Source organism: Polyodon spathula, chromosome 26 (genome assembly GCF_017654505.1).
Source record: "Polyodon spathula isolate WHYD16114869_AA chromosome 26, ASM1765450v1, whole genome shotgun sequence".
Classification (NCBI taxonomy): Eukaryota; Metazoa; Chordata; class Actinopteri; order Acipenseriformes; family Polyodontidae; genus Polyodon; species Polyodon spathula.
Window position 1 is genome coordinate 10,298,824 of NC_054559.1, and position 14,187 is coordinate 10,313,010.

General features: G+C 37.5%; 2 protein-coding genes across 6 annotated transcripts in view; one reads left to right on the plus strand and one right to left on the minus strand.

The window, feature by feature from the left end:
• Positions 1–187: 187 nt before the first annotated feature.
• Positions 188–10,020, minus strand: lcmt1 (leucine carboxyl methyltransferase 1). Its single transcript, XM_041229198.1, has 12 exons — positions 9,936–10,020; positions 9,681–9,781; positions 8,869–8,960; positions 8,277–8,398; positions 7,821–7,897; positions 6,863–6,924; positions 6,661–6,763; positions 4,842–4,962; positions 4,181–4,282; positions 3,729–3,820; positions 866–963; positions 188–341 (listed from the first exon to the last, which is right to left on the minus strand). Exons 2-12 carry the CDS (start codon positions 9,764–9,766, stop codon positions 319–321), a joined length of 978 nt encoding a protein of 325 aa, XP_041085132.1. The 5' UTR covers positions 9,767–9,781; positions 9,936–10,020; the 3' UTR covers positions 188–318.
• Positions 10,021–11,236: 1,216 nt separating this feature from the next.
• arhgap17a (Rho GTPase activating protein 17a) overlaps positions 11,237–14,187 on the plus strand; it is a 57,389-nt gene continuing 54,438 nt past the window's right edge. For all 5 annotated transcript variants that reach the window (XM_041229897.1, XM_041229902.1, XM_041229898.1 and 2 more), the window contains exon 1: positions 11,237–11,468. In XM_041229897.1, the coding sequence (XP_041085831.1) occupies positions 11,416–11,468 (53 nt within the window). In that variant the 5' untranslated portion in view covers positions 11,237–11,415. The remainder of the gene's footprint in view (positions 11,469–14,187) is intronic.

Below are 14,187 nucleotides of genomic sequence, written 5' to 3' on the forward strand. Positions count from 1 at the left end.
ATACTGTATGCTTAAGTCTAAACCTAAATATTGTGTTGACCCACTGAAAGAAATGATCTGCCAAAATATAGCAACAGTACTTAGTAAGTAAGTAATACTTCATCCATGATTTCTCTGAAGCCGTACGTGGTAGTATTTCAAATAAAAAAGGCATTTTAATAAAGAACAAAAAGATCCTGCTATATTATCAGGGTTTCATCTGGTTTTATTGCAACAGAAACATTACTTAGACAACAGTTGAAAAAAGTCAGTTAGGCACAAACAGCCAGCAGTTCCAGACATGCAGCAACAGCTGTTCTTCCATTTCCGTCAAAATAATTAAAACGTAACATCTAAGAGACCTGAAAAATAAAGAAAGGAAACTATAATACCCACGACTTCATATGAAAGACAAACAGTAATATAAAGCTGTTAGTGAAAGTGTGATTGAATATTTTGTCCCTTAAACTTTATATTAATATATATATATATATATATATATATATATATATATATATATATATATATATAAAAAAATACAATACATGGATATATATGGATGAAGGCTATATCTAAGCTGATACACAAGTGATTGCAAACTGTAAAAACTGTCAAAGACTGATAACCATTTGCCAAGAAGGTTCATAGTGTGCCGATTAAGCGATTTATGAAATTAAGCTGTACAACACGAGTGTGTGTGTGTGTTTGTATGTGTATATTTTATATATTACACACACACACACACACACACAAGGCACTGACACTCCAGATAACCACCTGACTTGCCACTTAACAAAGATGCAGTATCTTAGGTTGCCTTAAAAGCAATCTAGTAGCAAGTGTACTGTATTGAGCAGCTGCATACATATATATAGAAACACGTTACCCAGGCTCAGCTTGTCTTTCGTAGCCCAGCAGATGCAGTAATGCTGTAACAGCTGTTGAAGAAGTTCCCTTTCATCCAAAAACTCAAGCCGTTCTATCCTGTTACAAAAACGAAAATAACAACCAACAATGTAGTGTTTTGCAAAAAACATGTTACCTTTGCTGTGTCCCATGTTGTTCGTTTTGCACCTTTATAGTTTTAAGCATATTACTGACTCTTGAAATTTTGTAATCACACATTGTGGGTCATAAAGAACTGGGCAACACGTCTTTAAGGATCGCAGTGTATGCAATTACACTGGTTTTCTGTTCCCACAATACACCACTCATTTCAGTTATAGCACCAGCATTGTTGCAGGAGGGAGCATGAACTGGATACACCGCAATGCTTAGATGGAAAATGATTTCTCCTGGCGAACATTCCCGAGTAAAAGTTGAAAAAAAAGTATAGAAATACCAAAACACTCAGGAGTGTGTTGAAAAAAGGCTCACATACAGTAGAATTGGCTCAGCTTGTAAAACAAGCAATGTCTATAAAGAAAGTGTGGCAGCGTCCCCCACCCGTGTGTATTTTTGTGTTTTATGTTCCGTGTGATGTGTTAATGTTGGTGTACAGGTATTGGTGCACAGGTGGTAACGGGGCTATGTGGAGCACGAGTGATTTAAACGAGTATGTTTGTAATATGTATTTAGGCACGGGGATCATTTCACGTGCAGATAAAATGTGTATTAGTATGTGAGCACAGGGAATGCACAAATTAGTTCACAGGCTGGGATTCAAGTGAATGATTAATTATGAATTGAATCCCTGCACAACTGTATATACAGGTGCGCGTTTCACTCACTCTGGGTTGTGTGTTCAGGGTTAAAGAACGGGAGCGAGGAGATAATAATAATAATAATAATAATAATTGCTACACAGTCCAGCATGGTACTTGTTTGTTGTTTCATCCAGTGTTTGTTTGTTAGTGTCGGCTCGTTTTTAAAGTGCCGTGTTCTGTTTTGTTCAACCTTTTATTTTGCATGTGTTAATAAAACACTAAGCGTTGCAACGTCTCAGTTTCGCCCGCAGTTGCTGTGTTTTGGTTTCATTTCCTGGCCCGACGTCACCCCTCAGCCAGCCTGTTCACAGGAAGTCATATTCCAAACCCTTAATTTATTTATTTAGTTAAACAAAACAATTCATTAGAACGTTTTCCCAAGGCATTACATTTTAAATCATGTGCAAACGTTGCTAACTACATTGAAAAAGTAGTATTTAGCTAGCTTTTCGTAGCTTAATGAGTCTAAGGATGAATGATAGCAGCCAAACCTCAACAGTCTGCCATCAATGCACTGTAGGGCCTTCTCACAGTCTTGAGCCACATCAAGAAAAGACCCCTCTTAGAAATATAGTAGCAGCCAGGGCTGGGGTCAATTTCCTGTTTTCAGTTCCTTTTTAAAATCAATTCTCAATTTCAGTTTTTTAAAAGGAATTTTAAATCTCGAAAAACTACTCACTTCTAAATCTTTTGTAGTCATTTTTGTATTACTTTAGTATAAATACATGTTAATTTGGATTCATATGTTGTTTTTTTCTCACTTTATGTGAACGAAAAGACACAAATTCACCCGTTTTCTCATTGGAAATAGTGATATTTTGAAATTTACCTGTCCTGGTCACAAAAGCAAAGTTTGTGGGGAATAATAGCCATTTTCTATAGTTTTCAGGCATAAGCAATTAGGAAATAACACTTACTACCCAGGAACAAAAATTGTGTTACATAGTGTAATAATTGCTTGGTTTGGTTTCATTTTAAACTAATTTAATTTACTAACAGTGGCTTCAATCTAAGTAATTTGTTACCAATGTGAGACGGTCATTTAAACAGAATACTGCCAGTTGCAATTTTGATCAATGATGTGTTGGAATTGATTTAAAAAAAAAAATAGAATTGGAATTGAAAAACAAGAATTAACCCCAACACCAGTACTCTTTCAAATAGCATTCCTACTAAATCTTTACAGTGAATTATAACGTGTCTGACTAAAGAGGTATGGCAACATTGTGCCTCCGATTTAAGCGACTATATTTATTTAGCTATTATCTGTCTAAAAAAAATGTACAAATCACCAGAGGTAGTAAATTGGTCAAGGTTGGGTGGCAGTGTGTAATAAAGTGAACATGTGGGGTTTACAACTACTGCAAAGCTAAAGGAAACGTATGCGAGAGACCTAGCCTTGAATGACAAGAGTTTTAGGCATTCATCATTCAATGAGATGGAAACAGGTGGCACTTTGTATCGGCCTTGCTTTACGTAAGAACATTGATAAAAACAGTTTGGCAACTCAGATTTGACCTTTTTATTTTATTGTGTTGCATGTTTCCATGTGTTGCTACAACTGTTTATATTTAAAATGTAAATAAACTTTTACATTGCATTCCCTGCCTCAAGATGGCTTCCCAATGTACCCGCATGGACCTCTCAGAACTACATTTCCCGTCATCCTGCATGGGAACATGAAACACAATAAAATAAAAAGTTCCTTATGTACCCTTTAATACAATAGTTAATATAGCTAGTTAGTGATTAATAGCTAAACACAATGCATGGGGCTGTGGTTACAACCAGGAGGTGCTGCCTGTTATAATTTTTTCCCCACTCTCTTTTTAAGAAGTAAATCAATAACTTGACTTCTTTAACAAAATTACAATATTGCCTTATCACGGATTCCACAATGCTCACCCCCCATTATATACAAGCAACATGGTAAGCAAAAAGAGCTAGACTTCCCATTATCAGTAAAAAGGCATGGTACTGAGTTGTTTTGTCTTGGCCCGTTGAAAGCGACTAAATGTTAAGGGGGTATGTTTAATTAATTACCTTCCCACGTCATCTTGCGGAAGGATGCTGTATACGTTCATCATATCAAGTGCATCAGCTTTTTCCCAGCCAGCTAATAAAAACCTGTCTTTCTGAAAAAAAAAAAAAAAACATGATTTTTCAATACAGAACCCTGCATTTATAACCACAGCAAAGATGGACACAACCAACACGTGCTGATTGAGCTTTTAGACCTTCAAACTTTCCTGTGTTCTACACGTAGGGATAGGAAAGTTTGTCGAGTTCTTGATGAGTACGGCTCCCCACCGTGGAAAGGAAATGGCAGTACATAATGTTTAGAGCACAAAACTAAGATCCAGGCCAGTTCACAATCCACCCATGAATCCCAAAACTCCTCAGCTGCATCACTGGAAAAGGGATGCTGCTGCTCACAACTTGGACAATCTGGGCTTGTTTATTATTCACGTTTTAATGATGATCCATTCACAAACCTGTGACTCAAGTGATCTACAGACTTCTACTCCTGCCAGGTTGCATTGCCTTCTCTGCAGATTCTCAATCATGATCTGCCCAAAGCGATCAGCCATGTTCACCTAAAAAACAGAACAGCGTCAAAATGTTTTCTGAGCATCAAAACTAAATATTGTCTTAGCTTGGGAGTACATTGCAAAACAAAAGGCTTGTGATGCACAGGTCATTTTCCTAACAGTAGCACAGGTGCAGTACAATAGAACCTCAGAGTTACGAACACCAAATTCACGAACTGACTGGCCAGTCAACCGTTTAAATCTGTGTTTCTGCTACAGTTACAATTTAAATGGTAAGTTAAGTTAGTACCATATATAGTACTGTTTTAAACCCTATCAAACTAGAACAATGCTTATTGCATTCCAGTGCTATATCCTTGTATTACTCGCCAGATTAAGCATGTAGACAGCAGGTGTGCACATTCATTAAAACCACTGAAAACTTATACGTTTTTTTTTTTTTTTTTTTTTATGTGAAGAAATCTGGTACACGTTGGATGAATTGTGCTGGATTTACAACAGCAATTTTAACTTTCTACAGTAGCGGGCATTTTATCAGCAAGTGACACCCGCAGACTGAATTCTGCAATTGTCAAAAGGAGCTGAAAGTTGCACTTTACAGTACCTGCTCATAGTTTATGAACATGGCAGTGTCAAAGGTGTCTGCCACCCATTTCACCAGACTTGAAGACTGCTCCAGAGTCATGTAGACCAGCACGCACTCCGACACAAACAGTGTTGGCAATCTGAAAAATAAAGCATATAACTACAACCTTTATTGAAGCACAGAGGGTTGTTCTCTACTTATGATCAGCGTTTGATAAAATAAGCATAATAGATCATACTATCCAGTAGCCTTTTCAGAATAATAAATATTCAGTATATATAGATTCTAATACAAGCTCAAAGGTTTGTCAGAAAACGTCCACATCCCTGATGTAACCCATTACAGGTGTGTATTACAGTAATTACTTCTTACAACAATTGTCCATGCAAAGCTCCATCCAATTCTGAAAACATCAGCTCACATTCCTTTGTTCTTTTTATTTTGCTAATGCCAGAACTCTAAAACCCTTGGGCAAAAGGAATGACCATACCACGATCAACACAAAAATATAAGTGTGACAATAATACTAACATCTGAACAGCCAGAAGTCTCCCCTTTGCTGAGGACATTCATTCCTATTTTAAACTGTAAAATTGCTGGCATTACCCAATTCTTTTAAACCAAAGAAAGTGGAAAAGTAACCATAGTTTGACATTTTATGAAGTGGCCTTCAATGTGGTTTACCAGTAGTGAAACATTTCTGTGACATCACCCTTTGATCTTTTGATTGATTCATTTACAAACCTTCTAACTAAAAGTGGTTGTGTGGCTTTGAAGAGAAGGGAAGTGCAGGGCAGATATATTGTTGATTCCTTTGTTTTTAATTTTGCCAATGCCTTTTTCACATTTTACATCTAAAACATAGTCCTCACTTATCTTCAAACTCAAACTGAGGAACTCACAACAACAGTCTCACAATATGAGAGACAAACATCTGAACTGTTTCAACTATGCGTAACAAAAGAGCAAAAACCAAATGCAATTACCAAATTAATCAATTGAATCTTATTAATCAAACAACTATCAATTAGGAAGAAATGTTTAAGTGGAATAAACAAGTCATTTATTTCCATTACATGAGAGTAGATGTTGAACTTCATGCTCTGGCCAAGATAAGCACCGACTAAGATGCAGCTTTGCTGTAAACTAATGTTATCCATCTGCATCTCCATCCATTTGCATTGTTTTCCATCTGATGATATAGATATCCTTCTGTCTGGTGTTGATTGCTGAAGTGTAATGCTGGCTCCAGGGATCAGCTCATTTTGCCTCCCCAGCGCACCAGCACACACAATGGCTGCGATGTTGGCTCCAACGATCAACCAGATGCGGTCTCCCCAGCGCATCAGCATGACAACCATCTGGATTGAGCTAAGTAGGGTACATCTCTGGGGTCTTCAAGTGGGCACCTTCCATCCTCTGTGTTTCGTTGACTAGCCCTCGCCACCTCAAGAGGGCTCAACAGTAATTCTGGCATCCCAGCATCACCCCCCTCCATCCCCCACTCAGCTCAGCCCAGCTTACTTACCTGTACATCAGCATTGCTTTCTTTCTATTGTGCTTGAAAGAAAATAAACAGATTCAACACTTTCATTGTTTATTCCTTACAGAAGCAACAGAAATTAACAGAAAATGCTTTTAAAGAAAGTGGGCTTTTTTCCCCCGAGGGGTCAGATAATTGAACAACAAACTGGTTGAAAACATCTGAAACATGAAATCTGACCATCTAACGACAACCAAGTTTGGTACATTACCGACTCAACTGATAATTGTGAAAACTGGTAGTGGATCCCACTATTTATTAATAACCTTGAGACTCCAATGAATTTGAACTCACTGTGTGTTGAGGTGGCATTTCTTCAGTTTTTCTTCCAATGCAGGGAGATCCCGCAGATCCGCTCCAATGATGCAGTATCGGTCCGAGTCTAAACTGTGGCCATCTATTAAGAACATAGCAGCGCTTTATACAAGCATCAACAAACAATGTCATTTCTGATTTAAAACACTGTCACGTTAAAAAGGATCTAGTGTCTGCTTACCCATCAGAAGTAAATCAGTTGAATGTGTTTCAACAATAGGCTTAGACAGTGGAGGCTTTGTTCTGTGAAGAAAAAAAATAAAATCAGTGAACCAGATGATAAAACCCATCTCTAAAGACAGCTAGTTTGAATACATGTATTTCTCATATGTAACCCAAAAAATGTACCCATGTTTATTTCCATGTAGAATCCTGTACAGACTGTGTGTTTGTGTTACAAATAAAACACACTTCCAGTTACTTACAGCAGTTAATCTAAAAGCATAGTAGACCGTTTGGATGTAAATGGGTGCAGTTCGGTATATACTGCAAGGAAAGTGCCACTATATACAGGGTGAAGCTTCATGGAAAAAAACAGTAATTACAACTGCTGTATATGAACAATTGGAATTTAAGTAAATGATGTTTCTGTAAAAAACTTGACCTGGCAGCATCACATGCAAAAGGCTCTGGGAAACAACATGCAGGTATGCAATGCCTATCTCCTGTTCTTGTTAAGTTGATGTAAACCGAGGTCACAAAGATAGAAAAGCAAATCTTAACAACCCTGCGCTCTTATCAATGGAAAAAAAAACTAAAACATGTTCCGACCCTAAGTTCAGCTGTATGTGCTAACTATGTTACACACAGTTGTAGTTTACCTTGAAAAGGTACTTTGAATTCACAGGGCAATAACTGTACTACTATAAAACACACCCAACCAAGGTTCTTTAAAACTAGCAAAAGCTTATAATAAAACTGTATCAACTCACATCTAATTGCTCAGATGAAAGTACTGTTACTTTCACATATAACAGCTTATTTGTGTTGCATCTTAATTACTGATTTAAATTCTATTTTTAGTTTTGTTTCCCCGCTCAGTTCATTTCTATGTGTGACTGCACATCACTGCCCTCAACTGTCCACAGTGTGCTACTTTTCATTGCAAAAATAGAGAGTATGAATACAAAATAACTTACTTGATGTTGTGTAGCTTCCTTGCAACAATCATGGAAAAGTCAACTTCAAAGTATTTTTTGGGCAGGAGGTTTGCTTCCTGCAAAGCAAAACCGACTGATGAAAAATGTTTTACATGTAGTACAACTTATCTCCTTTAAGAGCAGTAAATAAAAACTAATGTATGTAAGCTACAGCAAAAATAAACTCTAATTTTAGGTAAATGTATCAACCTTTAGATTTCTGGTTGTCCGTGCAGCTTTTTTACCAAAACTAAAGGGATGGAAATAAGATAGTAGTTTCATCTATCTCTGGTTTTACAAGCTTGATTAGCCACAGTGTCCAGGTAGCCAGCTCAGGTGCGTCTTATTAAACTCACAGTAAGACCAGGAATGGATTAAACCACTTTGGAATGGGAGCATTCTTTCCCTCCCTGGACTGGTTTTATTTTTATGATATACTTGTATCTACCAGGTTACCTTTAATCTCCAGAATGTTGTGTCCAGACCAGCACCCAGATTTATAACCTGGCAGTTGCATTCCGTTTTCCTTAAAAAGCCATCAAGCAGGTGATTCACTCCATGCACCCGAGCATAATAACCTGAGAACAAAAAAGGGTTTGGTTTTAAACAAGAGAAACTGCAAACCTGACCACTAAAACATTTGTCCAAATGTTGGGCCATGCTTTGGACCAGGGGTCTCCAACCCTGGTCCTAGACAGCCCCTATCCAGCAGGCTTTATAGGTGTCTTTACATCATAAGTGGCTAAAGATCTGGAACACCTGTTAATCTTGACTAATTAAGCCAATAATTGATTCAATTAAGTAACAGAGATTGGTTGAAACAGTAGCTCTCCAGGACCAGTGTTGGAGACCCCTGCTTTAGACAGTATTGTTAACCCATGCATCCTCTCATACAGTATCCATTTGTTTTCCAAATGACATTTCTCATACATGTCTAAACTGTAAATGGTATACCTCCAAAAACTTGACCCACTTAGCATAACAAACAGTAGTAAAGGCTGCCACTAGATGGGAGTAAAGCATGAATAAACACAACACACTGACTCACCTCTGCTGATTTCAGGAGCTTTTCTTTCTCCACTCTGCCTCACAAAATACTGGATATATGGGTCTTTCCAATAGCCTTTACTGGTGGCAAACCTAAAAAACAAGATGGGAGAGAAAAAAAAAAAAAATCAGTTGTGCTTAATGGGTCTGGTTGCAGCTGCTCAGGTGCCTTGAGGGTTTGTCGGGCACATCAAAACTTGTGTGTGTGTGCAATGCATACAACACCCTCATAAATATATATCTGCATATTCTTACATTGTCAGATTATACCACTGTTTACAGAAAAGAGACCGGTCAAATTCTTATTCACAGAACCTACATCATGTGCGATCAACGAACTGAAGTTCTTGTGCAGTTTCCTCCTCCTGTGTGACATGGTTAAGTCGTACAAATGACTGATCACAAATGAACAAAATATGAATTTGATCTTATTATGCATTATACAAAATGAAAAGATAATTTGATAGTATTGTGCATCATACAAGCAGCCAACCTGGACCAGCACATGTACTAAATACGTGTCGCACAGCAAGCTGCACATCGGTATATAGTGTAGTTACATACCTAACAAGTTGCACACACAGCTGCTAAGCAGACAGGTTCAGAATGGCGAAAAACAAGTCTTTAATCAATGCATTTGGAATATGGAAGTTTATTTTCAATATAAAAATATTTGCACAAGTAGTGCAGAAAACAGCATGTACCCAGGAGAAAATACCAGGTGAACCTCGTATACTGTAAGCTTGTAATCGAGTTGGCCATCCCATAAATAAGTCAATATCCAGTTGAAATCGTTGACGGGCAGAATCTTACCTTTTACAAGTCGAAGCATCGTCACAGGTGGCTCTGACTGCTTCATCAGAGGTATCAGAACTCGTAAACGGCTGTCGGGTAGCCATCAGCAACCGCTGTTACTGTAATATAAAACAGCTTCACGTGATGCGACCTTTACAGTTCGCAGGCTCACTTGAAATAACGCAAACAAAACTGCCTCACAGTTGCCTAAGTCGCTACTAAATAATATGTCATTATTCATAACGATTTGATTTAGAAAAAAAAAATTTTAACCTGGAAGGTTTAGATCCGTTCCGTCGCATTTGGTTTAGTGTGCAGTATTTCCTTCTGCGCCTGTGATGTTTTTCTAACAACAAAGTGCCCCATTGGCTTTCCCATTGAACTGTCGGTTGAGCCGATTGGACTGGAGATAAAGAAACCCCGCCCCCGTGCACTCTGAGGTTAGTGCATTGTTTTGACGTCTGTCAAAGAACAGTTGATTTATTTCTGTAATGAAATATAGCAAGTCAAAGTACATAGCATAGTCTTTAAAAGAGAGAGAGAAGACCACGGTCGTATTGGAAAGCGACAACTTTTTTATGTTTTATTTTGGTATCAGTGGCAATTTTTTTTCAGTGGTATAAGCTTGAACTATATGCATAAAATACTGTGCTACTCATTTTCTGGGTTTCCCCCTATTCAGCAGCACAATAACAATAATAATAATAATAATAATAATAATAATAATAATAATAATAATAATAATAATAATATTTTTCACAGCCTAGTGATACAGTGAACAGACCACAGAAGATAAAGCGTATATAGCATCAAAACACGAGAGGGCGTACTTATCTACTTGATTAGAGATTTGATGCAAAAAGTAACTTTGTATTCGTCTATTGCAAACATTTAAATTTAAGAAAATGTGTTGTCACTCTACGTTAATCTACATGTAGTAGTACACCGTAGTAGAATCTTACATCAGCTGAATGTGTAAAATAAATGCAAGTTTGAATATCTGTCACTGATTTATTTGTTATTCAACAGTAAAAATAACAATGTACAGTGCAACCTGACACAGAGTAACGTGAAGAGCTGGTATTGTAATACAGTGCAATTCAACTACCTTAAGTATGTAGCGGTAATGAAGTTTACATAATCATTTTGTTGGCCTGTCGTGCTAACAGATACAATGCACGCAATGGCTCACTTGATGGACATACAACCCATTCTTTAATTTTATTTATTTATTTATTTATTTATTTTTTACAGTATACTAAGTTTGCTCGAGCACTCTATAGCATAAACAATTACTGTACGACTCGAGCTACTTCGTCCAGTATATTTGGGATTGTTAATTGCTTCCTAGCTGAACCTGAACTGAGTTATCTATACATAAACTCCAGTGCCTCCTAACAGCTGCAGTGTATTCATAAAGTACTCGTTACAACGGGGCTGTCTTTCATCCACTATCACAAGATAACACGTTTTAGTGTTGGGAAGTGGATAGTGCATTCACTTCCTGCCATAGAGATTGATATGCTTCCTGCTAGCTCAGCTGAAGGCGTGTTTATGCCTCAGCTAAGCGTCACTGCAGTTACCACCGGAGAGGGTACACAGAGGGAGAAACTGTACAGCAGGACTCCGCGAAAAGAGATCACCCGTTGACAGGATACAATGATACATAATAACTTCTCGACTCCAATCTGATAAAGGATACCACATCAAATTGTTCTCTCCTTTACACTTAGAAGGGGAAAAGTAAAGAAAAATGAAGAAACAGTTCAATCGGATGAGGCAACTAGCCAACCAACATGTTGGCAGGCAAGTACAGTACTTGTTTTACGATATACTAATGGGTAGACTAGAGAGACTGCAATTCATTTAAGTGGACTTTGTTTCTATAGGGAACACTTTGTGGGTAACTACTGAAGGTCACAATTCAGATTTTATGGCGAACTTTAGTGCTGTAGATTGTCGTGTGCGGTAGCAACGCGCGCATTATCGTCATTGCAAAAAAATTAACTTTTCTCGAAACTTTGGTCATTACAGTATACGTAGATTTTAAGTCTAAGAACTTAAACCAAATGATATATTGATTTATTTGACATTTTTATATTGTAATCAGTAGAACATACACTTTTTTTTTTTTTTTTTTTGCAAAATCCAGATTAGTCGTTTTCACAAAATATTACGCGCTGTGTTTCATATAGCTACGTATTTTAATGACATGTTTGTTTATTTTGTGCTATAAGTTAAATTAGTGCAGAATTGGTTAGACTACGTCACCCCACAACACTACGGTGTTACTGCATAGACAGCTGCACGCCTATTAATGTGTTCTGTAATGTTTGGGTATTGCAGAATCTTGTCCACATGACGAGCATGTGAAAACAGCAGTGATTTTAAAAATGCGATGACAGCAAACACAGACACGGAATTGACAGAGCAGCCAATATAGGTGAAACGTGGATTTTAGTTTATGATTCTACATTAAACACACCATTAGAAACAATCGGTATAAATTTTAGGTTGCTCTCATTTTGTTCTATAAACTTGTGAGCCAAGATGTACGTAAGATTTTTTAAATATGCATCAAGCCACGTTGACACTGCGGTGCCAGATACATTCTGTATTAAACGCCTGTAAGTGAACATTGCATATCCTGACTGCTATATTTGCATGAACCTAGGTAACCTAGTCAGCTGCACCTGCTCTACTGGAATAATGTGACATGTCAAGGGTGCATTCCACCCGCATTATAAAGATCTACATGCCTCTGCTGTCCAGCACAATAGGCAAAATGAGTGATCTGCAATACTAGTAGGATTTTGTGTAAAATTACACGGAAACAAGCATGTATATTTTCTGTGATTGAGATACACAAACTGAAGTCACATTGGTAGAATGCTTCTTGGAAAGTGTCATTGTGTTGGTCTATAGCACTTCCGACCTCCACACTATCCAAAATGATTGTACATGTTAAAGTGCTGACTGTAACAAAAGCACACTGACACACTGCAAAGATGGTGTAGTGAAACACAAGCATCACAGTAAGTCTAAACCAGGCTGGCAGATTTCTAAGTGACCCTTTTGTGCTAGTCGCTCAACCTTTCTGTGCTCTCCGCCCAATACACCCAGATATAAGTAAATCAAGAAAACAAGAGGCCTACTGGAAACAAACAGATTAGGAAGGCTTCTATCATAGTACTTAAAAGAAGCAAAAGCAAATAACATTTAAAAAAAATAAAGGGCACACAGTCCGAATTGAAGTGGTGATCTAAATCCTGACGGGAATGTGGGAACACTGTTTAAAAGCAGTTCTGCTTCCCTACATTATGCTAGGTGCTTGCTCAGTTATGAAGCTCAATTACCTAAATATTTTGTTGAATAGTTCCAGCTCTGTTTCAGGTGAGAAACATGGTGCAGTATTATGGGTCCGCCTGTTAATGAATTTAGTTAGTTGACAGTTGCAGTAAAGTTGTCTAGGAATGGCTGAGTGGGCCATGGAATAAGGACCTCTAGGAATAAGATTCCACTGATTCCTATGGGTCACTCTTGGAATTTATGTTCCATTTAATATCTGAACACAAGCCTGAGTATAGCTGTGGCCTAATCAAATGCATTGTCAAATAATGCGTATCTCCTATTGGCCAGTCAGTGAAGTCTTGGAATGATGGCATTTAGACTAATGTAGACTGCTCTTTATCCCTGCCCAGAGTAGAACACTAAGCAGCTGGTATTCACCTTAAGTGAAGCATAATGTCGACTGCCTGCCAGACTTGTTTGGAATGCATCCTGCGCAGTTTCTCTGTGTTTACTGACAAAGTGGAGATCATCACACTTGCATGCCATGCGTCAGTCACTCTCTACCAGCAAGGTAAACGCTGCTCCTCTGCCAAATATATAGATTAACCTGAGTTGAATCCATTGGCTGAGCACAGCAATAATCTTGCAGTTCATGGATTCAAGTTCCAGCACCATCTTTGAGGGAAACAGGCTTTCACCAGAACAAACCAAGAGATGCCTCCAGCTTCCAGGCAGAGAAGTGCAGACAGAGTACACTTCAAACAAAAACATGCATGATGTGTATAAAACAATGAGGACTGTTTATAACATGCACCAGTCACACTGACACCCAATAAGGCATTATGTGTGTGTGTATATATGTGTGTGTGTGTATATATATATATATTATATATATATATATATATATATATATATATATATATATATATATATATATATATATATATATATATATATATATATATTACATACAGTGCTGATAAAAAGTTTGTGAACCCCTTAGGATTTTCACATATTTCAAACCTAAAATGTTATTAGAGCTTAATCTAAGTCCTAATAATAGATAAAGGTAACTTGATTAAACAAATTACATGAAAACATAATACTTTTTCAGCATTTATTTATCCACAAATGATTCAGTATTCAATATCCATGTGTGAAAAAGTATGTGAGCCTTTAGATTAAGTAACTGGTGGCACCCCCTTGAGCAGCAATGACTTCAACTAAGCATTTC